This window comes from Microcaecilia unicolor, chromosome 7 (assembly GCF_901765095.1).
Source record: "Microcaecilia unicolor chromosome 7, aMicUni1.1, whole genome shotgun sequence".
Taxonomy (NCBI): Eukaryota; Metazoa; Chordata; class Amphibia; order Gymnophiona; family Siphonopidae; genus Microcaecilia; species Microcaecilia unicolor.
The window spans coordinates 28292724-28317955 of record NC_044037.1 but is presented as its reverse complement, the minus strand read 5'-3'; the positions used below and the strand labels follow the sequence as shown (position 1 = coordinate 28317955).

The 25232-nt window shown below is 44.3% G+C and overlaps 1 protein-coding gene across 1 annotated transcript in view; it reads right to left on the bottom strand.

The window, feature by feature from the left end:
• CUL4B (cullin 4B) overlaps window positions 1–25232 on the bottom strand; it is a 117516-nt gene that overhangs the window by 14403 nt on the left and 77881 nt on the right. Inside the window, exons 13-17 of the mRNA XM_030210525.1 lie at window positions 22567–22671; window positions 21435–21545; window positions 18370–18455; window positions 14891–14998; window positions 4559–4672 (exon numbers count right to left, since the gene is read on the bottom strand). Coding sequence (XP_030066385.1) covers window positions 4559–4672; window positions 14891–14998; window positions 18370–18455; window positions 21435–21545; window positions 22567–22671 — 524 coding nt within the window. The remainder of the gene's footprint in view (window positions 1–4558; window positions 4673–14890; window positions 14999–18369; window positions 18456–21434; window positions 21546–22566; window positions 22672–25232) is intronic.

Here is a 25232-nt window from a genome sequence, read left to right as displayed (position 1 = left end):
TTCTTGGATTCCTTTTTGTCTGTCTCTCAACATATGGCATAGTTAAAGCCAATTAGAAGGGAAGAGGAGAAATCCAGCATGGAGCTAACGAGGGCAGAGAAGAGCCTGATGAAGGCGAGGGAGGGGAGAAGTACCTGTGGGAAGGAGCATAGGTTAAATGTAGAAAGAAAAAGGAGGACAGGGAAGAAAAAAAGGGACTGCAATAAAGAACATAAATTGAAGAAAATTAATTTCAGACAAATAGGTCGGCTAGCTTTACTTCTAGCCCATTTTGAAGAAAGGCTGGTGTCCATGTATAATGTAATGACCCTACCTAACAGCATTTTTATTTCCAATCTAATCCATACCAAATTTTCAGGACATGATTATTCTAACAAGGGTTTTTTTTTCTAATCCAATTTTGTTTTTGCATTCTATCCACACCAACATTTAAGACATGTCAAGAAGGCCAACAGGGCTCATGACAATTAGCATATTTTGGGAAAATGCATATTCCAAGGATACACACCCACAATTTTGTATTTGGTATCTCATCTACACCTAATTTCTAAGAGATTTCAGGGCACCCTCCAATATATTTTCTGGATTCACACAGCTGTTGTGCAGGCAATATTCCAGAAAGTAACTTCTACTTGGTCAGTTGAGAACTTTCTAGTTTACAATGTTATTTTTGAAAAACTAAACATCTACTTTCAATAAAAGTTGCATTTAAATTTACACAGATATGAAGAAAAATCTTGGGGGTGGAGGATACCCTGCTAATTTATTTTAACTTATGCTGCGGAACTTGACCTGAAGTTCCTACAAGAAGTTGAGAGATAGGGGTATGGCATATAGAAAATTTATTAAAAAAAAAACAACTTTGTCCTTGGCCACCTTTAAATCTAGACTGAAAGCCCACCTCTTTAACATTGCTTTTGACTCGTAACCACTCGCCTCCACCTACCCTCCTCTCCTCCTTCCTGTACACATTAATTGATTTGATTACTTTATTTTTGTCTATTAGATTGTAAGCTCTTTGAGCAGGGACTGTCTTTCTTCTATGTTTGTGCAGCGCTGCGTACGCCTTGAAGCGCTATAAAAATGCTAAATAGTAGTAGAAGTAATAAGTAGGAATAACCTGCTGGGAGAACAATGACTAAGAATGACCGCACAGACTATGATTTCTATGTGCCCAGAATTGAAGTTTAGTGTGTTATTGGTTCTGCAAAATAGTGGATGGTGGTTCCTGAGAAAACACTCTCCGAAATGGAGTGCTCTGTTGGACCTCTCTGTCATTCTCAGCAGTTCTTCAGCGATTCTCTGACAGAGGGGCATTTTCAAAAGAATGCCTAAGTCAGAACGTCCCAAATGGCCATCCATCTCGCATGTATTTTTGAATAGGATACAGACTGTTCGAAATATGCACGATGGACGTCCACGTGCTGGAAATATCCAACATGAACATCCATTTTACAAACAAACATCCAAGTTTTGAACAGGGAAAACAAGGGACACGGATGTCTGTATAGAAGCATTCTTGGAAAGGGTCAGCTTAGTGGTTAGTGCAGTGGGCTGCAAACCACAGGACCCCGGTTCAAATCCCACTTCAACTTTTTTTTTTTTTTTAATTGTGAGCCCTCCAGAAACAGTAAATATATAAGCCACCTGCAAGCCTGAAGGCTATTGGAGTGGTGTACATTCAGGTACAGTAGGTTTTTTTTTTTTTAAATTTCTGGAGAGCTCACAATTAAAAAAATAAAATAAAATGAAGCTGAAGTAGGATTTGAATCTGGGTTCCTTGGTTTACAGTCCACTGCACTAACCATTAGTCTGTTCCTCAGGACTGCTTCCTGCTCCGTTAAGAATGCCCATAATACCCAAAGCTGTCGGAGCCTGGTATCCTCGGTTCCAGTTTCATTTTCAGGGGAGAGGGAGGGGGACAGCAACCATTGTGGGATTAAACAATTGTTATGTTTAATCCCTCCAGTGGACAGCTGCTCAGAGTACCTTTCTGTAACCTGGACATTCCTGAAACAGGTCTAAATAAGGACATTCTTCTTTTTAGACATGGATATTTCTTCACCATCAGTAATCACTATTGGATAACTAGATTTCAGGCCCTCCCTAGTCCACCCAGAACACACCCCCTTGCTATTTGGACTACTGCAGTGTTGGATGTCCCTATTCTGCCTTTACAAAAATCGGGATTTGAACGTTTCAAGGACACAGAAAATGAGTACCAAAAATTGTAGGATGTAGAGAAGCCAATAATGAACACAATAGCAAAAAAAGAGGTTTCTCACAAATAGTCCAAAAGTGTTAAAACTAGTCTTATAATACAAAAATGTTACATAGTAACATATTATCAAAGTTCAAGATATCCTCTTCAATCCAAACCAGAGGCATAGTCAGACTCTGTATTTTGGATGGGTCCTTCCACATGCACGTGCCCCCTCCCTCCTCAACCACACACCACCTTTCCTGGAGATATTTTTTTTAAGAACGTAAGTTTTTTTTCCTCACCTACCCAACATCCTCTCCCTTTCCTCTGCAGCGCCCCGACATCTGCGCTCCTGTCTCTGAACTCTGTCTCTTCCTGATGTTGGTACAGGCATTCTTGGCACCTGCAGCGATTCATTCTCGCTGCTTGCGCCGGCCCTGCAGGCTTCCATCTGCCATCTCCCACCCTTGCTGATGTCATTGCTATGTCCCGCCCTAATGATGTCATTGCGGACTGTCTGGCGGAACGTGGCAGATGGAAGCCCGCGGGGTCGGCGCAAGCAATGAGAACGAACAGCTGCAGGCGCAGAGGATACTGGGGAGGGAAGGGGTTCACAGACCGGAGTGCAGATGCCGGGATGATGTGAAGGAAAGGGGGGAAGAGAGCAGTGTGGTACTGCAGCTGGGTGGGCCTGAGCTAAGATTGGGAGCGCCTGTGCCTACCAAGGCCCACCCGTAGCTACGCCACTTATCCAAATTTATTATATAAGAATGGAACTTTAAACGCAAAGTACAGCTTTCACATTGCATTCATCAAGTAATCTGATCCGATGTGAAAGCTCTACTTTGTGTTTAAAGTTCCATTCTTATAATATGCTTGGAATGAAAAGGACATTTTGAACTTTGATAAAGTTTTTGACAGTTCTTTTATCAGATTGTTCTGATATGGAACAAACTTTCTGCATGTGTTAAAACAATACTCTTTTTTTTTTTTTTTCCTTTTATAACCTTTCAGAAACATTTTGTTCTTAAGTAGAGTTTGATTAGTTTTTATTGTATTATTTTTTATTATGATGTTGAAATTTTGTATCACCGCTTTGGACTATTGGGATTTAGTGGCCTATAAATCCTAGAGAACAGAACAGAACCATAACTTCATTTTTATTCATAGCCGATTGTCTTATATTGATTCAGATTCACTTTCACACTGATTACTATACAAGTCAAGCTGGTGAGAGCTGTTGTTCAGTGAGCATAAATGAACTGCCCAAACAGGGCGATAATCATTGGTCTGGCCCTGAGAACGGCTTATTATTCAATGTTGTTCAAGCATTGAAATATTGAAGGCTCCCAGCACACACTCTCAATATTAGAAAACTAGTAAAACATGCCCGTTTCTGGAGCAAATGAAACTGGTGCTGGCAAGGTTTTCCTCCTGAACCCCCCCCCCCACCCACCCCTTCGGCGTTGTGAAGCCACTGACCGCTATTGCTCCGCACCTCGTCAACGCACGCCACCTTCATCTCCTGAGTCGTGAAGCCACTGATGCCCTTGCTCCGCCCTCCCTCTGTGATGCCATTGCTCCGCCCTTGACGTCATCACGTTTGATGCGAGGGCGGGGCCCAGAGAAAGTGATTTCAGTGGCTTCACCACCACGAACCCTTCGAACCCGAAGGAAGTGACACTGACGTCAGTGTCCTCAGAACGTTGAGGGTGAGTTTTATTATATAGGATAGTAGTTATTCTTGGTGGCTTTTATATGTGGGTAAATTAGTTTTACACAGCTATTTTCAACCAGGATAACTTGACCAACTTTTCTACTCTAATGGAGATAGAGAGTTTACTTGGTTGGCAAGCTATCATAAAGACATTATGTTAAGTGATGCAGTTCCTTCACGTGCAATATTTTTTCTACAAATGTCAATGGCAAACACAAATGCAAAACATTTTTGGTGTTTTGCACATTTTCACACAAAGCCCCATTTATGAAAAGGATTTGTACATTAGATGCTTTAGTGACATTTGCAAGTAGTTTGCTACATGCAAAATTAAATTAAAAATTAATAAATTGCTACGATGCAACAGGATGTAAAAAGCAAAGACAACAATGGGGGCAAAGATAATGGCTCAACTACACCATATTATCTTTTCTGCCTGCTTCACAGTTGCAAGTTTTATAAAACGAGTTTGTATGCTACTCATTTGCTTCCATAGCAATTGTCATACAAACAACTCTGCTGCCTTCAGTTTCAAATCTAGTAATATATTGCTTACTCCATTATTCATACAGTATACCATGAAAGAATTTCACTAGAAATACAGATGTATCAAAATCAGAAATTCAGGTGAAACTTGCCTCTTTAAACTCTGCTTTTAATACACAGTGTCCTAGCGTTGATTGCCATTGAAGTTTTCTACCGCTGTGCTTGCCCAGATAAAAGGTCTTGAAAATCTCCTGTAATTTGACCATCTATGGGGGGTGGGTGGGAAGGAAAAAGACATGTTATGAAACCACAAATCAGGGCAATTTGATAACTTGGCACCAACACGTACATGTCAGAGGCACCAAAATTAGCAGTTATGCACTTATGAGCACTAGGCAATCTAATATAATAATTTGCTCCTCCAACATTCCAATGTGTCTCACTGGGATTGTAACCACCTGCTGACATCACTCCTCCAACGTTCTCCTCCAATGTTCCAATGTGTGTCACTGGGATTGTAACCACCTGTTGACGTCACTCCTACAACGTTCTCTGTTCCCCCTCCCTCCCAGTTCCATAGGACCCTGGAACTGGGAGGGAGGGATGGAGGGACAGAGGGAGGGGGGACCCTGGAAATGGGAGGGAGGGAGGGGGACACTGGAACTCGGAGGGAGGTGGAGGGGGCAGGGGAGAGATGCTGCACATGGATGGATGGAGGGGGCAGGGCACAGAGAACGTTGCCTGCATATGGATGAATGCAGGGGAGACAGCATAATGCAGGGGAGGGAGGGGACCCTGAAACTCAGAGGGAGGCAGGGCGTGGGGGAGGGGATGACCCTGGAACTCAGAGGGAGGGAGGGGGGGACAACAACCCTGGAACTCGGAGGGAGGGAGGGAGGGGGGACGACCCTGAAACTCAGAGGGCGGGAGGGAGGGGGGCCCTGGCACACACTCATGCTCACACACACACTCTCTCTCTCTCACAGACACACTCACACCCAGTCTCTCTCTCTCTGTCACACACTCGCACATTCACTCTCTCTCTCTCTCTCACACACACTCTCTCCAAGGAAAACCTTGCTAGCGCCCGTTTCATTTGTGTCAGAAATGGGCCTTTTTTACTAGTATTCCATAAGGTCACACCTAGTTCTACAGCACGTAAATGTTTGGGCAGCATATACATGGGTGGAACATGGGTGCATTACAGGCGTGTCTTCAACTTACCTGCACTATGTTACGCACTTTGCATGGCAAGCGTAGGCCCACCCATTTGCACCTACCGTTGTAAACTGTCACATCTACATTTTGGCGCATCAATTCAGGTTTCCGCTAGTATTCTATGTCATTTTGGGAGTGCAGATGGCGTTAAAGACTTTGCACTGCACACAGCATTGGTGTGCTTTGGCCACACCAATTGCCCCCAAAGTGCTTCATTTCAGACAATACCTCACCCAATCTTTCATTTCCCCTTCCCAACTTAGTCTTTAGATATTTTTTATAATGAAACTGGTGAAAATCACACTAAAATAAGAAGTTAATTGCCAATTTACCTAAGTGTAGTGCCAAGAAGACAGGGGAACTTGATTCTGGGGTTTCCCAACAGGAGTGCTCTGTGACATACAGCCCTAAAGAACTGGCCAAGAGATGAGCTTTAACTAACCCGGGGGGAGTGGGAAGGACCAGCTGATACCATTATACGGGGACAAAATTTGTCCCCATGGGTTCCACCTCCACCCACTCCACCCCCAGAGATTCTGTCTCTGTCCCCATCCCTTAAGGTTTTGTCCCCATCCTCACCCTATCCCCGCAGGCTCTGTCTCCATCCCCGCAGATTCTGCTGTCCCCGTGGGCTCCGTCCTCATCTGAAGAAGCCTCAATTTTACATTTAAATCTTTTCAACAAAGATAACTTGTTTTATATTTAAATCTTATTAAACTATAAAAAAAGGAATAATATACTGTGCAACTGTTGTTTATAATTCACAAAGGATAAATTAGATCTTACCTGCTAATTTGCTTTCCTTTAGTCCCTCTGGACCGGACCAGGATTGGACTGATGGGTTGTGCTCGCCTACCAGCAGGTGGAGACTGAGAAAAAACTCTGACTCTAGAGAGCCAATAGGAGCCCTGGCCATGTGACCTTAGCCTCAGTATTTGAATAACAAAGCAGGAAAGAAAGAAAGACCTTCTGTGCCGTATGGAATCCTAGCAGCCACAAAGCACTCGGCAATGCCAAGTATCAGAGCTCACCAGCAACTCTCACCAGAGAAGCGATACGGCTCACTTGTACTATAGCTCACCAGCAACTCTCACCAGAGAAGCGATACGGCTCACATGTAAAATAGCTCACCAGCAACTCACACCAGAGAAGTGGTATGGCTCACTTGTCTTATAGCTCACCAGCAACTCTCACCAGAGAAGTGGTATGGCTCACTTGTCTTACAGCTCACCAGCAACTCTCCCCAGAGAAGTGGTATGGCTCATGTATAATATAGCTCACCAGCAACTCACACCAGAGAAGTGGTATGGCTCACTTGTCTTATAGCTCACCAGCAACTCTCACCAGAGAAGTGGTATGGCCCACTTAAGATTTTATATATATTCCATCAACTGAGCTTACCAGCAACTCTCACCAGAAAAGTGGTAAATCATATTTAAGGTTTTATAGATATTCCAGCAACTGAGCTCAGCCACAACTCTCACCAGAAAAGTGGTAAATCATATTTAAGGTTTTATAGATATTCCAGCAACTGAGCTCAGCCACAACTCTCACCAGAGAAGTGGTATGGCGTATTTAAGGTTTTATAGATAGATTCCAGCAATTGAGCTCACCAGCAACCACCAGAGAAGTGGTATAGACCACGTAAAGTTCTGTATATATATAGTATTGTTCCACAAAACGTAAAGGAATGAATACACTTCCTACTTAATAAAAGAAGCTAAAGAGTAGAGAGAACATGGGAGGGGCCTGGTCCGGTCCGGAGGGACTAAAGGAAAGCAAATTAGCAGGTAAGATCTAATTTCTCCTTCCTTAGCGTCCCTCCGGACCGGACCAGGATTGGACTGATGGGAAGTACCAAAGCAGTAATCTGAAGGGAGGGACCCTATGAAAACTGCAGAGAAATGTTCATGCTGCATAGGCCACCTGGCGACAACTAACATGTAGTGTATCCCAATGAGCAAAATAAAATGAAACTAGGACTAAGTTGCCAACTTACCAATGTGCACCGAGAGCACCAAAAATATCTGTAGTAAGAATAGAGCCCGCTTCTGAAGTTGTGGAAGATGTTGTAATACGCTGTGGAACTGCCCTCTCAGCGAGAAGAGAAATAGACATTCTCATTTCCTTGATCCTTCGAGATATAGCGGGTTAGAAACAATGAAAAACTTTTACACCTACTGGCTAGAAGGCAAAACCAATAAGAAAAAACCGATTGGGAAAGGTGAAAACTTTAAACTACAGCAGACCGAAAAGAAGTTACCAACCGTAGAAGTATTCCACACATAGATCTACTTGCTGCAATGGCTACTAGGAAACACTGCTTGAAGAGGAAAACTTTATAGAAAAAGTTATGGCTACTAGAAAACAGAACTTTAAGAGTCTGTTCACGTAGTTCACCTAGCTGGTGAACGAAGCGGGGGGTACAGGTGCAGGACTCCTTTAAGAAAACCGCTTTGACAGTGGATGCTGCATAAGCGTGCGGCTGTCAACAGTATCATGCATCACTGATAGAGCTGCCAAATGAACTCTAACGGATGAGTAAGACAGACCAGATTTCGCAAGATGCAGAAGATATTCCAAAACATGCGAAATGGATACTGTTTGTGGAATGAAGTGGCGAGAGGAGCACCACAGAGTGAACCGTCGCCCCTTTGATTCATAGGACTTTAATGTAGATTTCTGTCTGGAAGCAATTAAAACTTGAAGTACTTCCTGCGAAAATATCAAAGACGTTGCGGACCCAGTAACCACGCCATAAGTTTGAGTGACTGGGGGTCCGGATGTAGAAAGGTGCCTTGGTTCTGCTTGAACACCTAGTGGGATGACAGAAAAAACGCATATAGAAGGTTGAAAAACCCCTGCTGGACGTTGGCATCTGTCCCTGTCTCCGTCAAGACTGTTGCTGAACGGAAGAAGCAAGAAATGTTTGTGAGCCTGAAGGCAAAAAGAGATAGCCCTGAAGTGTCGCAGTGAGGAAGTAAGGCTGAAAAAATGAGAGTCCATTCACCTAAATGCAGGGTGAGACAACTAAGAAAAAATGACTACAAACTCAAGAGTATACTCTTAACTCCTCCTTGGCGGATGACATAATCCATTGCCATGGCAAGGACCAATATAGCTCTCTGTGCCTTGTTTGTCAGTAGGGAAAACAAAATTCACCCGAAGGTAAAACGAATTGCTGAGGTCCCCCAGAAAAAAATATATACAAACAAGCTTCTGCCAAAAAGTGTACTGCACGAAGCATCCCAATGACAGAACTAAGGTTCTTGAGATAACTAGATGACACTTAAATAGCGCGATTGATGACCCTGAGATTCGCAATAGGATGAAGGAAAATTCCTTCTTGGGCATTAGAAAGTAAAATTGCATTCTGCAGAATAGAGCGAGGAAATGGCCGAAGGCCCAAGGTCACCAAGAAAAATATAAACTGGGATGTTTGCAGAGGAGACAAAAGACTGTGCGCCCACCTGACTAAACAAAGAGAAAATCAGAGATATCTGATGAGAGATCAAATGAGAGGCCTGGCTACAATCACCACCCAACCTAGAGACTGTAAGAAATGCAACACCCGGTGCGTGACCTGAGAACTCTGCTGATAAGACTTTCTCCAATTAGGCAGTCGTCTAGGTAAGAATGAAATGACCCTAAGAGCGCAATGAACATCCTCTTAGATCTATAAAAGAACGGAAGAGAGAGTACTGCTGAAAATGCCCGGTTAATGCAAAAGCAAAAAACTAGCCAATCTCTGGATCCTGAGGAGAAGAGGAAGGGTGACCAAGGACACCAGTTAAATAGGGCTACAAACTCCAACCCTATCTCTATGGCGTTCCATAGTTGGGTAAGTTCTGAATATAGGAGTCCACCAGCTATGGTAGTACGCTCCGGACAGAAAATAATTGTCCCAGTATGAACGTCTGATTCACCGGCCTGTAATTTCTTGGATCTCTCTAATCCACATACCACTAATCCACGTACCACGGTCATGCGTCCTCCCTCACTGAGATGTAGATTGTACGCTCCTTTGAGCAGGGAACGTCCTTCTTTGTTAATTTGTACAGCGCTGCGTAACCCTAGTAGCGCTCTAGAAATGTTAAGTAGTAGTAGTAGTAGTACCAGACTCACACCCAATAGATATGAATGTTGAGCTTGTTTCAGGTTAAAACACCGAACCTAGGCCCAGGGTCCCCGGTGTTCCTAGTGGTGAACAGCCATGGCAAATATTGTATGCGTTAGTTTGCAGAATTACTGCAAAGCCTTGCTTTTGGAGCAGAGATTTCTGTTCGATACTCTCGTGAGAGGTTTCTTTTTTTTTTTTTTCTTTTTTCTGCTGTTCTGGTTGTAGAAAGGTGGACATTTGAGCTTTCCCAGAATGGCAAAACTTATGTACCTATGCCCATTAGATATGAATGCTGGACTTGATGGACTTTAGGCCTTACCCAGCATAACCATACTTATGTACCTATGGCAAAAATACACAGGAAGTGAGTGAATCCCCTTCCAATTGAAAGAACACTCTGGAGTGAAGGCGCATAGAATGAAAATGAAAAAGGACAAACTTGGCAAATACCTGTAACGAAAAAAGTGAAGTTGTGCCACAGCCACTTGGTGAAGGCAGTGTAGACAAGACTGTATCTGAATTCAAGAAAGCTTGATATAACATCAGGTCTCTAAGGAAGAGGAAGAGATAGCAGATGGTATGTATAGGCATACTGGACCAAACCAGGATGTTTATAATCTGCCAATGCTGAACTGATAGAGTAGAGACAAACACGAGTAGATGGTTTGAGGACCTTCCACTACCTTTAAGTGGGAAATATGCAAAATGAAAGGATGACTTTATTCTCTAAGTGACCATATGTCCTGTAAAACCCAGAAGAAAGCTAAAATGAAATATGAGAGGCTTCAAGGCAGTTGGAAAAGAAGGGAAGACATGAATAAAGCATGCCTGCTAAGACAGCTGAGTGATTGGGAGCTTGGTAGACAGGACTGTCCCTCAGAGAATATGAAAGAGCTGATATATCCCCATGGCATCTGAACAATCTACTGTATGCCTCTAGAGAAGGCTTCTTAAAGTCTGAGAAAGAAAACACTGTATAACACTACAGCCATTGAGTGTGTGTCTGTTAAGTTCTTAAAACCCTATATAACATCATAGGCATGGAGTAAAATGCTTGAAAGGAACTAAGATATTATGGTCAGAATTGCAAAGTACCAATCAATTGACTCTTAGGCAATGTAGTCCTATTCACCAGGGAATGAGAAAGACAGAAATTTACTCTATGCCTATAGAGAAAGTTTCTAAAGTTCTTAAAACACTGTAAAATACTACAGCTATTGAGGAAAATGCTTGAAATGAATTATGATATTATGATAAGATGTAGATTTTCCACCAGGCAATGAAAAATGACTGAGCACCAGAAAAAACTAGTGTTAACAGCCCCGTGATACATAGAAATTTAAAACAAGATATATATCCATATATGAAAGGAGCCCCCTTTCAACCAAATATTGCCTGCTGATGTGAAGAGCATTTTAGAATACGCCGTTCAGCACAAGAGCATTTTAGAATACGCCGTTCAGCACATACAAAAGTGTACACATCTTGGAGCCGAACTGCTCTATGAACTGCAGCCTTACCTTCAGCAGAGAGATCCCCGACTGATAAGACAGAGAGAGAAACAAAATGGCCACCGTTCGCGCCACTGGCCCCGTGGCGATCGTCGACAGCACGCCCGACACCTCTGAACAAGCGGAGCCCAGTGGAACGGCGAAGAAACAACAGCCGGCGAAAAAGGCCCCGAAAAAACCGGAGGCAGCACCGGACCCGAAGAAACCTTGAAGGGAGAGCAAAATTTACACGTTCCGGCTGCGTGAACTGCGCGATGCTGACCGACAGCAGCTGTTTGAACTTTTAAGCCATATCGGAAAAAACAGGTGGCCGCGCTTACGCGGTTCGCACCTTTCTTTTCTTTTTTTCATTTGTTTAAACTGCCGCCACCAAAACGCAAGAAAATGGAGGAAATTAAATCTGACGAGAAAAATCGCTGTTTAAAGTCACAGACACTGAATTATTTTCTTCTATTTGTTTTTTTTTTTTTTTTATAACCCCTCAATCATAATAAAACACTGGAGCTGCCTGCTCGTTAGAAGTCTGGGGAAAGAAAGGCTGCTTCTTTGAATTTCCTTTTATTTGATTTAATTCTTTTAAAGCAGCTGCCTGTTAAAAGTGGCTGCCTCTCCCAAAGACGGTACACCTTTCCAGAGAAAGGGACGGCCCTTCCCTGCTAAGCCAGGGAGATGGGGAGGAAGGGGGGTGGACTCGAGACACCAGAGTTTAACACCCCCGAGGCTGTCAAAGAAAGAAGAGAAAGGAAACCCTGTCAAGCCTCTAAATAAGATTCCAGGCACAGAAGAATTATCACAAATATCTGTAATATCTAAAGAGAAAAGGAGAGAGACTAATGGGCTCATTTCCTACCTGCTGGGAGACTGAGAAAATACTGAGGCTAAGGTCACATGGCCAGGGCTCCTATTGGCTCTCTAGAGTCAGAGTTTTTTCTCAGTCTCCACCTGCTGGTAGGCGAGCACAACCCATCAGTCCAATCCTGGTCCGGTCCGGAGGGACGCTAAGGAATAGAAAATAATAACAAGCAACTATAATAACCCCCCCCCCCCCCCCGACCCTTTCAACCTCCAACAATAGCTGACTTCTACTACCCCAAGGAACCCTAACCACACTGTTAAAATGTCCAGGGGTACAAAATATAACCCATTTTGTATGCCTTAGTGGGGCAGAAATATGCTCTGTGAAGCACTGTTATGACTTTTAAAATCTGTGGATTATTAATAAGTCAGCAACAATCTCAGAATTCAGTCTAGCGCTCCTGTCTTCCCCAGTCCTTCCTACAACATAAAATGTCTTCTCAGAAGATGTGCTGGTAGCAGGAATGTACAGGACCCCCTATGCAAATTTTGCCAGTTGTGGCCAGCAGTTTTGCTGGCCACAACTGGCTACAAGGCGCTGCGTACGCCTTGTAGCACTATAGAAATGCTAAATAGTAGTAGTAGTAGAGGTTTAAAAAAAAACCCAAAACATTATCGCCTGCATCACTCGAACATAAATAACTGCCCAATTCATTAACAGCCTTCAAAGTAGAGAATGACATGGGGACAGAGCTCGTCCCCACAGGCTCTGTCCCCATCCCTACCCCCGTGTATTCTCTACTCCAGCACACTATCAGCCAGGGAAAGCAGAAAACTGTTTCCTGCCCTGGGAAGGCAAGCCAGGGGGAAGCGTTTCCCTGGGAATCTAAACAATATGTCATGTAGCCATGTAGGGAAAGGGTGGTCCCACCAAGGTGGAGGCTGCCAACTACTTTCCTCACAGAGCCAGAGGAAGGTGAGATGGAATACATGGAACAAGGAATGCCTTGCCTCACAAAGTAAGACGTACCAGAGATCAGCTTTCTTTTAGGCAGCATGGGTAAGAACTGGGAAGTTTTAACTTCTGTAAGGGTGGATGCTGCTATCACAGCCCTGTTTCCTTGAATGGCATTGAAATGGGCAGGGAAGGGTTATAAATGGACTTGTGCTGACAGCAGTGATTCTTTTTCCTTCCAGGCGTTTGTAAGCTGATTTGTGCTATTGATTGCTTCAGACTGTATTATAGTTTGGAATGGGGCGGAAGGAGGCGGCAGCTACTAATTTCAGCTTTATGAGAAAACCGATTATTATATCAAATCAGCATGCCACGGGATTAAGCCTGCTTATATTTGGAAGAAAGCTGCGCTGCACTGATCCCAACTTCCTCAAAAGGGGACAGGGTTCTGGAGCTAATGAAGATGCCTGTTTTGCTTGTCCTTATTGAGAAAACAGGAGTTTAATCACTGACTTATGAGAAGACTCCCTCACTATACAGATATTGTGGAGACTTTTTCAGATGAATCCTAGCAAGAGAGGATGTTAAAGAAGGGGCGGGTGGTCCTACCCTGGAATCCAGACATGCAAGCACTTCCACAATGTGGAGGCAGCCTGCTCACTACGGTAAATTTTTCACATACATTGTCTAGCAGCAACATGTACAGTATTTTGGACTAAACAGTACCAAGGAGATTTCTCAAAATACCAATTTGCCATTTCTTGGCTTGTGTGTTTTTATTTTTCTTTAAAAGCCAAACTTCAGTACAGCAGCATACCAATTTACTGTATCTCATGGTAGGTCTAGCTATGTAGGAAGCCTTTTCAAACTCTTAAAACAGCAATATCTTCAAGAAGGAAACAAAGCCAAAACTTTAACTGGAAAAACTGAACCATTTAAAAAGTTGCTATTACTCTCAGTCCTCAGAGTCGTAGTTTAATAGTGAACACGTTATAAATTCAGATTTTTATGAGCAACGTCGCTGTACAGCTTGGTATGATAGCTTCAGCTGGAGTTGAATGGAACATTAGGGGAGGAGAGGGGTGGGAAGCAGGATTGGTTGGGGGGGGCAGTAAGGGGAGGGGGGAGGTAACTTTGGGGCTCGTAGAGCTGTATTCCAGGAATACGAGACTCTTGGGATGGGTTACTGTTTGGGACACGAAGGGGGAGGTGTGTAGGTTATCCATGTTAGTATTAATGTTGGGAGCTACTAATAAAGACATACCAAACAGTAGTGGTTCACGCCATTCAATGGTTTATTCAGTACTAGCCGTTAAGCCCGTAACAACGGGCTAGTTTTTTGTTTTCCTATGGCCTCCCCCTGTCCACCAACCCTGCTCTCTCCCCTGCTCCCAGCGTCTGTTTCCCTCAGTTCCGCCCCCTCCTTCCCTCCCTGCTCCCTCTTCCTCCGATTTCCACGCCCATGTCCAAGCCCTCCCTCCCTATTGGGCTGTACTGCTGGTGGAGGCTGGGCTTGGACTTCTACACTCTCAGCGTTCCGACTCTACTGCGCATTTGCAGGTGAGTTGGTCACTTGCTGTTTATATGTTTGATGATAATGGTAACTCACTTGGGTTTAGGAATGGATCATACATTAGTACAACTGTTAAAGGGGGGGGGGGGGGGGTAAAAGAATAAAAGGCTGTTGATGGTTTATAATGCTTGAGCTTCATTAGATACATATTATGTATCCTTGATGTACATTTATTGCAAATTTTGTTGTTTCTGTTCTGTCTTCAGTAAAAATGTTGAAACAAAAAGTTGCTATTACTATTAAAGATGATTTAGCACTGTGCTGTTATCAGCTAAAAGCATAAATACATACAAACAATCTAGCTATTCTTACCTCTGCTGGTAGAAGAACCTCCATGGGCACATAAGTTGGCCAGTAACCCATAGTGAGTATATTTACTGTTAACTCAATGTTGCCTGGAACATTCTGATTCTGCATGTACTAACAAGAGAAAACATAAGTTTAAATGAGCTCAATCCACAACTTTGTTAAAGAATGTAAACAACTAAAGATTTCTTTGATTAAACTGCCATAAGTGACCAGTTTTTGAGTATCATATTCTCTCTAATAATGACCCAGACTATTATTAGCAACAAATGGGGTTTTTTGAAGTCTAGGGTACGCCATCATTGGAGAAACTATTTCTCTCCTCCACCCTGCTCCCACGCGGTAACCAGCATGGCTTTCTTCCACTCTCCACACCCCCCATCCCTGTGATCACTGGATCTCACTTCTTACCTCTCCTCATGGTTATGGCACTTGGTGGTAAGGGTCTTGAGCACTTGTGCATGTTCAAGGCCCTGCACTGACCCAGTCCCTGCACTGACCCAGTGCCAGAACTGTGAGAAAGGTAAGAGGAGAAATCCGGTCATTGGGGGGGGGGGGGGGGGGGGGAGGGGCGGGGAAGGACAGCAATGCCAGTTTCTGCGAATTCTGGGGAGTGGGCTATTATTGGAGGAATCTAAATTTGGTTAAGATAAAATTTACAGGGTTTTTCGATGCTGAAAGGGTTGGATTTTCCCGCCAAAGGCAGTGCCCCAGGAGCTTCTTGTGCAGCCTCCATCTCCTCCTCAGTTCTCCCAACTGCCTAAACCAGAGAATGAAGGCCCCGCTACCTCAGGAGGATCCCCCGCTGAGGCCTCATTGCACACACCGCACAAACTAGTGGCAGGAGACAGCACTCGGTGCACCTGACAGACCGTGCAGCAGTGTGCTTTTCGCGCAGGAGCAGCCATCTGAGCCACTACGTAAGAAGGAAACCCAATCCCCTCCAACTGAACGCTGGTGCTCCTTTTCTGCCTAGGGAAGCCTTCAGGAACCCCTTTCTGTCAGAAGGGAGAGGGGGCAGAAGCACTGCAAAGGTGGGGGGTGGTGAAGGACCTGTACCACGAAAGGTGCATCCCCCAGAGTGGGCTCCACTGCAGACAGGCCAGCAAGGGAACCGGTACAGACGAGAATACACCCCTCTGGTTTGATCGTTGCCTCTTATTGTTTTCTTTCCTTCTTTTAATTTTTTTTTTGATCGTTGAAGTTCTGCCCTATTTCTTTGTTTAATGGATAAGGTTTTAAATATGTTATTGCCACAATTACCAATAAAAAGACCAACCTGAACAGACTGCTGTTGGCTTTTTTATTTTTTTTTAATTGAAGGGAATCCAGGCTGCACAGTCACCTACCTACCATCTGCTGAGGAGACTGAGAAATACTGAGGGACTCAGGTCTGCTCTGCACAGGGCTAAATACAGCAATGTTACTGTTAGTTCTCAGTCTCCCCATCTGCTAGTAGAAGGGCATATACCCACTTATTCAGAATGGTCGGGAGCAGATGCTAAGGAATATGGTATGTTGCAATTAAAGTTAAGCCAACACCTAAAACTTTGCCCAAAATTTGGGCAGCTAAGTTTATACAACACCAAATCACAAGTCAATTAAGCATTTTTCAGTCTTTCTGGTCAAGATACAGTTTACATCACTTTCATTCTGGACCTTACACCCATAATAGCACAGTAATTATTAGCAGTTAATATCCTGACCTACCTACTCCGCCCAAGTGACCACACAGCTTACTCAACTGCTTGTGACCTCCCTCATTTATCTATACTACTGCCCTTCGGATCTGCCCCACACCTGCTTTCAGCCTGCCACTCTTGGTTACTACCATCTCTGCTGGTACACTCTACTGCTGAAAATGCCTGGAAAGTTAATTTCCTCACATTTCTCCTTCCCCCCACATCACAATCCTTTCCATATAGGCTTTTGTGTCTATGGAAAATGGCAAGCTTTTTAAAAGTATTGCATTCTCCTATAATCATGGCTGTCCTTTCTGTCTAGGGGCATTTTGAATTCCTTAAGCCTTTACATTGGGCTTGCATTGCTGACAGAGCACCATTTTGTTAATCCTTACATAAGAAATGGCTTGGCCTCAAGAAACGAGAAGTACTCAAGGTGGAGGTATCACAAGGGCAATGTTACCAGTGGCGTACCAAGGGGGGGGGGGGGCGGTCCACCCCAGGTGCATGCCGCTGGGGGGGGGGGGGTGGGGTGCCGCGCGCCTGTTGGCCAAGTCCGCTCGTTCCCTCCCTGCTGCTCCCTCTGCGCGGAACAGGTTACTTCCTGTTCCGCAGCAGAGGGAGCAGGAGGGAGGGAACGAGTGGACTCGGCCAACAGGCGCGCGGCATCCCCCCAGCAGGTAAAAATGTACCCCGGGGGGGGGGGGGGGCATCGGCGATCCGTCCTGGGTGTCAGGCAGCCTAGGAACGCCACTGAATGTTACTTCTTTGTTTTCTGCTAATCTCTTCATAGACTGCTTATTTACTATGCTGACAGCAGCCTTTAGGACACTAGAAATGCGTATTCTTTGATTTAACTCCTGCCCAAGTATTTGCTCATTACGTAGTCCATAACTGCTGGATGATGCTTCTCCCCCCCCCCCCCCCCCCAAATTCATGATTTTATCCTTTATGGAAGCTGTGCTCTTAATACAGATTTCTCTTTACCCTACTAGTCTCCTGCTTCTCTGCACTTCCAGCTCAAATGAAATCCAAGGACATCAAAAATCTTCATTTGTAGCTAACCAATGATATCAGCCCTTCCCCAACATATCAAAACCATCATTACACAAAATGCCTAAACATGCATCGTTTTGTGTGTGTGTGTGGTGGTGGTGGGGGGGGGGGGGGGGGGGGGGGGGGGAGAGAGAATGGGCCTGGCACCATCTGTTGAAAATTACCCTGACTCAGTAAGGGCGAGTTCCTTTTCAGTAGGGTCAAAAGTTGACAAGTGCTTGAAAATCCAAGCATAAAAAGTAGTTTTTACTTAATCCATTACATGTATGTTTACAGCTATTTTCGCTATATGATGTAAATTTATTAGAACGCCTGTAAGATGCATTAAATTCTAGCATTTTAATGTATAACCCCCAACTGCAGCAGAACAGCTAAGGAATTTAAGAGTACGCAGTGCTGGTGCAAAGGAACTAAGCTTAAAGAAGACTTTAGCTTTGTACCTGCCCCCTGCCCTGCCGACTCAACTTACCTACTGATAGCAGCTCCAGCTGTAACCCCACTGATCTTCCTCCTCCTCAAGGCTAGCATCACTAGCACATTCAAAACAGTCAAAGGGACAGCACTTCAACACCTGGTCACAGGGTCAGCTGCCTTTTTGAATATGCTTGCAGTGCTGGCCCTGCCGATTCACTTTTTTTTTTCCCAGCTGGGGAAGACTAGAGAGCCCCGACAACCATGATGCTATACCAGTCTGGCTCTGCTTGCTTCCCCCCGATCCCCCTTCCTCCAAATTCATTTTTTTTTTACCTGTTTAAACTGAATCATGATGTCCTTTGAAAGCTCCATGTCTTTAAACATTCCTTCAAGTTTACTGGTAAAAGCAGCTCCACATTCTGGAAAACAGATTATGCTTATCAAATACCAATAATAAATACAATATTTTTAGTTAAAAAAAAAAAAAAAAACCAGGGCCAGCAAAATTTTTAGCTTATTTGCCAAAAATCTGTGCCAACGTAAAATTAGTTCTTACCTGATAATTTTCTTTCCATTAGTCCCAACAGATCAGTCCAGAGACTTGTGGTTATGTCCCTCTGCCAGCAGGTGGAGCTAGACAGAACTTCTGAGGTTCACTATATGTGGTCATGTGCAGCCACCTAAACCTCAGTATTGTCGCTTCCAAAGCAGTGTGAACAAGCAAACCATTAAGATATGAAGAACTCTCCTGCCTCCATACAACTCTTTCAAGTCCTTCAAACACTCAGTGTGCTGCTGCTGTAGCTAAGAAAGCAAATAGAATGGTAGGTATTATTAGGAAAGGGAATGGAAAACAAAAATGAGGACGTTTTATCCATGGTGCGACCGCACCTCGAATATTGTGTTAATTCTGGTCGCCACATCTCAAAAAAGATATAGTGGCCCCAAGAACCTGGCAAAAACCCAAAATTTAATAACGATCAATGGACTTTTCCTTCAGGAATCTGTCCAGACCCCCTTTAAACTCAGCAAGGCCAGCTGCTGTCACTACCTTCTCCAGCAATGAGTTCCAGAGTCTAACCACACGCTGAGTAAAGAACCAATTGCCCAGGTAGGGGTACACCTGCATTCCCTCCTTCCTGTGGAATACCACAACCATCACCATAAGCTTGGAAAAGGTCCTGGGCGCCATGCTGACCCAGCACCGCAAAAGAGGAGAAAGCTCTGGTGAGGAGGCCACAAGACCATACCAAGGTCGATCAAGATCACAAAAGTCTGACTGCTGTCATTTTGGCCTTGGCTTTGCAAGGTGACTATGAAAAACTCCACCAGTGGTATTGAAGAATTCTAGTTTGTATCTATCTTGGATAACCTCCAAGACCCATTCATCTGAAGTTACCCTGGCTCATTCCCCCAGAAAGTGGGACAGCCGCCCCCTATCTCTAGTGGGGGATGGACCAGGACACCATCACTGGGATCGTGCAACCGCTGCTGGTTGAGTGGAAGGGCTGCCTGAGTGACGCTCCCCTCAAAAGGGATGTTTTGGCTGGAAACGAGGCTTCAAAAAAGTGAAAGAACGTCTAGGGCGATAATGCCTCGCTTCCCAGGAGGACTCCGCACGAAACCTGGGCTTGGGCTTATCCTCAGGCAAATGCTGACCTTTAGCATCCCCCAGGTCTTTCACAATCTTTTTCTGGCTGTTCCCCAAAAGCAGTTTACCTCTAAATGGTAACCGCGCCAGGTGAGACTTGTATGCCGTTATCAGCCATCCAATGACGCAGCCAAAGCTAACAGCAAGCTGTAACTGCCAGTGAAACTGCTTTAGCTGAAGTCCGAAAGAGGCCATATAGAAGATCCACCAAATACGCAAGCCCAGCCTCTAGAAAGGATAAAGAGCTGACCAGATTTCTGCTGAGGCCGCCTTCTGAACCCAAGAAAGGCACGACCGGGCTGCATACGACCCGCATAAGGACACCTGCGGGCACAGAGCTGCCACCTTAAAGGACATTTTAAGGAAAGTCTCTAACTTCCGATCCTGGGGAACCTTCAGGGCTGTGCCACCCTCCACTGGCGAAGTGGTCTTCTTAGTGACCGCCGTAATTAAGGAATCCACCATGGGTAACCATAAGGACTCCAGAATCTGGTGTATCCCATAGTGCCACAATGAGAACCTTTACAGCCTCATGAATGTAAAACTTTCTGGGTGGCCGCTTTGTCCCTGACATAATAGATGGAACAGCAGAGACCACAGCTGAAGAATCTGGAGGGAGATGTCCAAGACCTCCAGAGCCTGAATAATGAGAGCAGGGACCTCCTCCTTGTGAAACAGCCACTCAACCATGGGATCATCATGCCCATCCGGTGGCAACTCCCCCCTTCTAGAGAGTCTGACAGGGCCAGTCGGGATCCGCAAAAAAACTGGTCCTCATTTACATCAGCGACCATGGAGGCCTTCTCCAAGTGCCATGGGACTGCCACCCGTGGCTGTTTAGGCAACAGTGGTGGCAGGAGGGCCAGGGCTCTCTGATGATCCAGAGCCATACAGTAGGAGTTTCCCAGCCGCTTCAACAAAATGGCATCCGCTGAAGGGCGTGAAGATAAAAGGCTAGAGGCATCCGCTGATACCGGTTTCGATACTAGCACATACTCCCCCACCTCCATGCTTCCCCTGCTGTCTGTCGGCGCTTCAGTTCCCGCTGACACACACAGAAGCTAAGAAAATGGCACCGGCCGAAGGGCGCGAAGATAAAAGGCCAGAGGTACCCGCCGATACTGGCAATCACTCCCCCGCCTTAATGCTTCCCCTGCTGACTAAAGGCACATGCAGTACAAGACCCCGATGCTGCTCTCCGGCTCCCACACCGGGAGCAGCACTTCAATGTCCCTGAAGGTGCCACTGAAGGTTACACCGAAGCCTGATGTCCCCCCTCTTAAACGTGCTTGCAGCTGCGCACCACTCTCCAAAATGGAGGGTTTTTTAAAATGCTGCAAGCTTAAAGGCACTGCTGCACTGCCAGAGCTTTTTTTTATCGTTGTCTGGAGACAACAGCAGAGCCCTCAGTAGGCAAACACTGGAGGGGGAGGGGGGAGGAGGGGGGACCTGGCACCATCAGCTGTACCGTCACCACACAAGGACACCTCAACCCGAGAAATGCTCAACTTGGTCTGGGGGATGGGCCAGAAGCCTATCAATGCAGAGCTGCAGGATATGACCCTCCACCTGCTAGACAGAAAGAATACCGAGATTTAGGTGGCTGCACATGACCACATGTAGTGAACCTCAGAAGTTCTCTCTCTCTCTCTACCTGCTGGCAGAGGGACATAACCACAAGTCTCTGGATTGATCTGTGGGACACTGTGGAACTTAAGTTTCATTTACTAATCTAAATTAGCCTTACCATGTTTAAGCTTGGAAAGCATAGATTTTTCAGCATCTACAGAGGCACTTTTCCCAACTAATAGTCGTTTTGCCAAGTCTTTCTTATAGAAGGCTTCAAACACATCTTTTCCTGCAATGAAAAAAAAGATTTCAAATACATTTGCTGCATGAAAAATGTTTTAAAAGCAGATTAATTGGTAAAAACAGTTGACTCACTAGAACAAGACAGCAGTAATCAAATAATTGGAGTAAACCAGGAACAAAACCAATGTAAGCATAGAAAAGCCTAGGAGGCTTCCACCCCTAGGGATATGAATTCATTAGGTTCATCAGTGTACTGTCAAAAAAATCAATTTAATGCACATTAACGTGTACAATTGATTTCTTCCATCTGAAAGTTGAAACGCATGTTAAAATAAAATGAAATGTGTGAAAAATTGAAAAAGCCACTCAATTTGGGGGAAGTGTGAAAAATCTAAAACTAATATGAAACATTTGCCTATGCAAATACCTATAGACCCCTTATTAAGAAAATCAGGAAGTCTGTTTAGGGAAGGCTGGTATACAGTCACACGTTATCAATTCATGATTAAGCCAACAATAAATGGGATATAAAATATTTGATCATGGTCTTTCTTTAGCATTTCTGGGACATAGACTGTAGAAGTCCGCCTGGCACTGTCCTTACATTCCAACTACTGGAGTTACCTCCCATATATCCAAATCTTAGCAGCAGCACTTCAAGGAAGCACTTTTTAAATCAATGCTTTCCTTAAAAGATCTCTTAAAAATGAAAAGAATTCTCTTCATAAATACAAATACATTACAAATGCAGAACAGCTTAGTGTTCCATCTCTATTCTGCCCTTTTCTAATGGGCTCAAGACAGAATAGATCAGTACATACAACTTTTTATTTTATTAAAACAGAGCTTTGTTTTAGAAACAGTTTCAGACAACTTAAGGAGAATGCATAGATTTCTAGGCTCTTTTACCCAGCTAATAGCCAATTGCGCTGCTGGCCCGATGACAGTTGACCAATTAATTGCAAGCACACATAGCAAAAAGAAGCTGTAAATCCCCGCATGCCTACTAATGAAAACATTTACATTTTAAAATTCTGTGAGCACAAAGCTGCAATATTTCAACTTACCATAAATGAACCTAAATATAATCATAATTTTATCCAGCATTTTTTCAAGTTCTTCATCAGTAGCTTCTTTGTTTCCTGCACGAAGCTTTGAATCCACATATTTTGCTACAAGCAAAAAAAAAAAGGAAAAGTTCCCTGAAAGATTTGAGTATGCAAATTCCTACACAGTTTGCTGCTAAGACTATACTATCATCCTTAAAAACAACAACAGGTTTCTCAACATTAAACAATAATTGTGAATATGTGTTACACTGGGTGACACGGGATCACTACAATCTAGATTTACACAAATATATACATACACAGAGTTAATTACGCAGTTAATATGCAATGGCATCTTAACAGGTTAAATTTAATCAAATAAATTTGTCAAATTATCTGTAACCCGATGTTTTACAAAATAAAGTTACCAGTTAAGTTGATGCTACTGAATATACACATATAAAGATAGCCAGATAACTAGCTGAGAAGGGTCACACAAATAGCAGGTGTAAGGATAAATCAGCACCACAATCCAGTTAACCATTTCCCTGACATGACTCCAATCCCTTCTACTTTTAGCCAGTTAACTTTGGGTATATTTAAATACACACTGATATTCTAGAAAAAAAAAGTGGCGGTAAGGGAGAAAACGGACAGCACTTAAATTTTATGAAACACTGACGATGACCTAGTAGCATCTTATTTCAGAAACATTTGCAAGGTATTAGCTCTAGGGAGGGGCTTAGAAATGTTAATGTTAAACAGCAGCAGTGCTGTTTAACAAAGGTTTCTTTTACAACAGTAATTTTGCTTAAGTTAGCATACAAATTTCTTTTGGTCTGCTGTTGTTTTAATGTTGAAATAAAAAGGATAATGATGTAATGCACTACCTGTCCCTCTGATCCCAGTCCCACCAACTTACTTAACTCCATTTCTCCCACTATCACCTCCTCAACCTCTCTCTTTCCACTGCAACTGTCCCTGACGCCTTCAAACATGCTGTGGTCACACCGCTCCTCAAAAAACTGTCATTGGACCCTTCCTGTCCTTCCAACTACCGTCCCACCTCCCTCTTACCCTTCCGCTCCAAGTTACTTGAGCGTGCTGTTCACAGCCGCTGTCTTTTCTTTCCTCTCATGCCATCCTTGATCTGCTTCAATCCGGCTTTCGCCCTCTACATTCGACTGAAACAGCGCTCACTAAAGTCTGTAATGATCTATTCCTCGCCAAATCCAAAGGCCATTAATCCATCCTTATCCTGCTCGATCTATCCGCTGCTTTTGACACTGTCAATCATAGTCTTCTTCTTGCCACACTGTCCTCGTTTGGATTTCAAGGCTCTGTTCTTCCCTGGTTCTCCTCTTATCTCTCCCACCGTACCTTCGGAGTATATTCTGGTGGATCGTCCTCCACCCCTGTCCCACTCTCAGTTGGAGTTCCTCAGGGATATGTCCTTGGGCCCCTTCTTTTTTCCATTTACACTTCTTCCCTGGGCTCTCTGATCTCGCCTCACGGTTTCCAGTACCATCTTTATGTCGACGACACTCAGCTCTACCTCTCCACACCTGACATTACTGCTGAAACCCAGGCCAAAGTTTCAGCCTGCTTGACCGATATAGCTGCCTGGATGTCACATCGCCACCTGAAACTGAACATGGCCAAAACTGAGCTTATTGTCTTTCCCCCCCAAGCCCACCTCGCCCCCCCCCATTCTCTATTTCAGTAGATGGCACCCTCATCCTCCCTGTTTCATCTGCTCGCAACCTAGGAGATCTTTGATTCCTCCCTCTCCTTTTCCGCTAACATCCAGCAGACGGCCAAAACCTGTCGCTTCTTTGTCTACAACATTAGCAAAATTCGCCCCTTCTTTTCTGAATACGCTACCAGAACCCTTATCCAAACCCTTGTCACCTCTCGCTTGGATTATTGTAATTTGCTTCTCACTGGTCTTCCGCTCAGCCATCTCTCTCCTCTCCAGTCTGTCCAAAATTCTGCAGCATGACTTATTTTCCACCAAAATCGTTTTACCCACACTAGCCCACTCCTCAAGTCACTTCACTGGCTCCCTGTCTGCTTCCGCGTTCAGTTCAAACTTCTCTTACCGACCTTTAAATGCATCCATTCTGCAGCCCCCCATTACCTCTCCTCTCTCATCTCTCCCTATATTCCTCCCTGTAAACTCCGCTCGCTGGACAAATCTCTCTTGTCGTCCCCCTTCTCCTCCACTGCTAATTCCAGGCTTCGTTCCTTTTCCCTCGCGGCACCTTATGCCTGGAATGGACTTCCTGAGCCTGTACGCCTTGCTCCATCTCTACCTGTTTTCAAATCTATGCTGAAAACCCACCTGTTCACCACTGCTTTTGGCTCCTAACCACTACTCAATTCCCCTATCCCACCCAGTACTTTCCTCGCCTTTGTCTTGTCTGTCTGTATTTTTAGATTGTAAGCTCTATCGAGCAGGGACTGTCTCTCTGTGTCATGTGTTCAGCGCTGCGTGCGTCTGGTAGCGCTATACAAATGTTAATAATAATAATAATGTAATGTTTAAATGAATGGGCTAAACCCCAGGAATTCAAATTCCACCTTCCCCATCAGCACTCTTTGTAACATGGGACAAGTCACTGCATCCTATTTCCTCAAGTATCCACTTGTGAGCTCTCTGGATAAGTATTTCTTGCACCTGA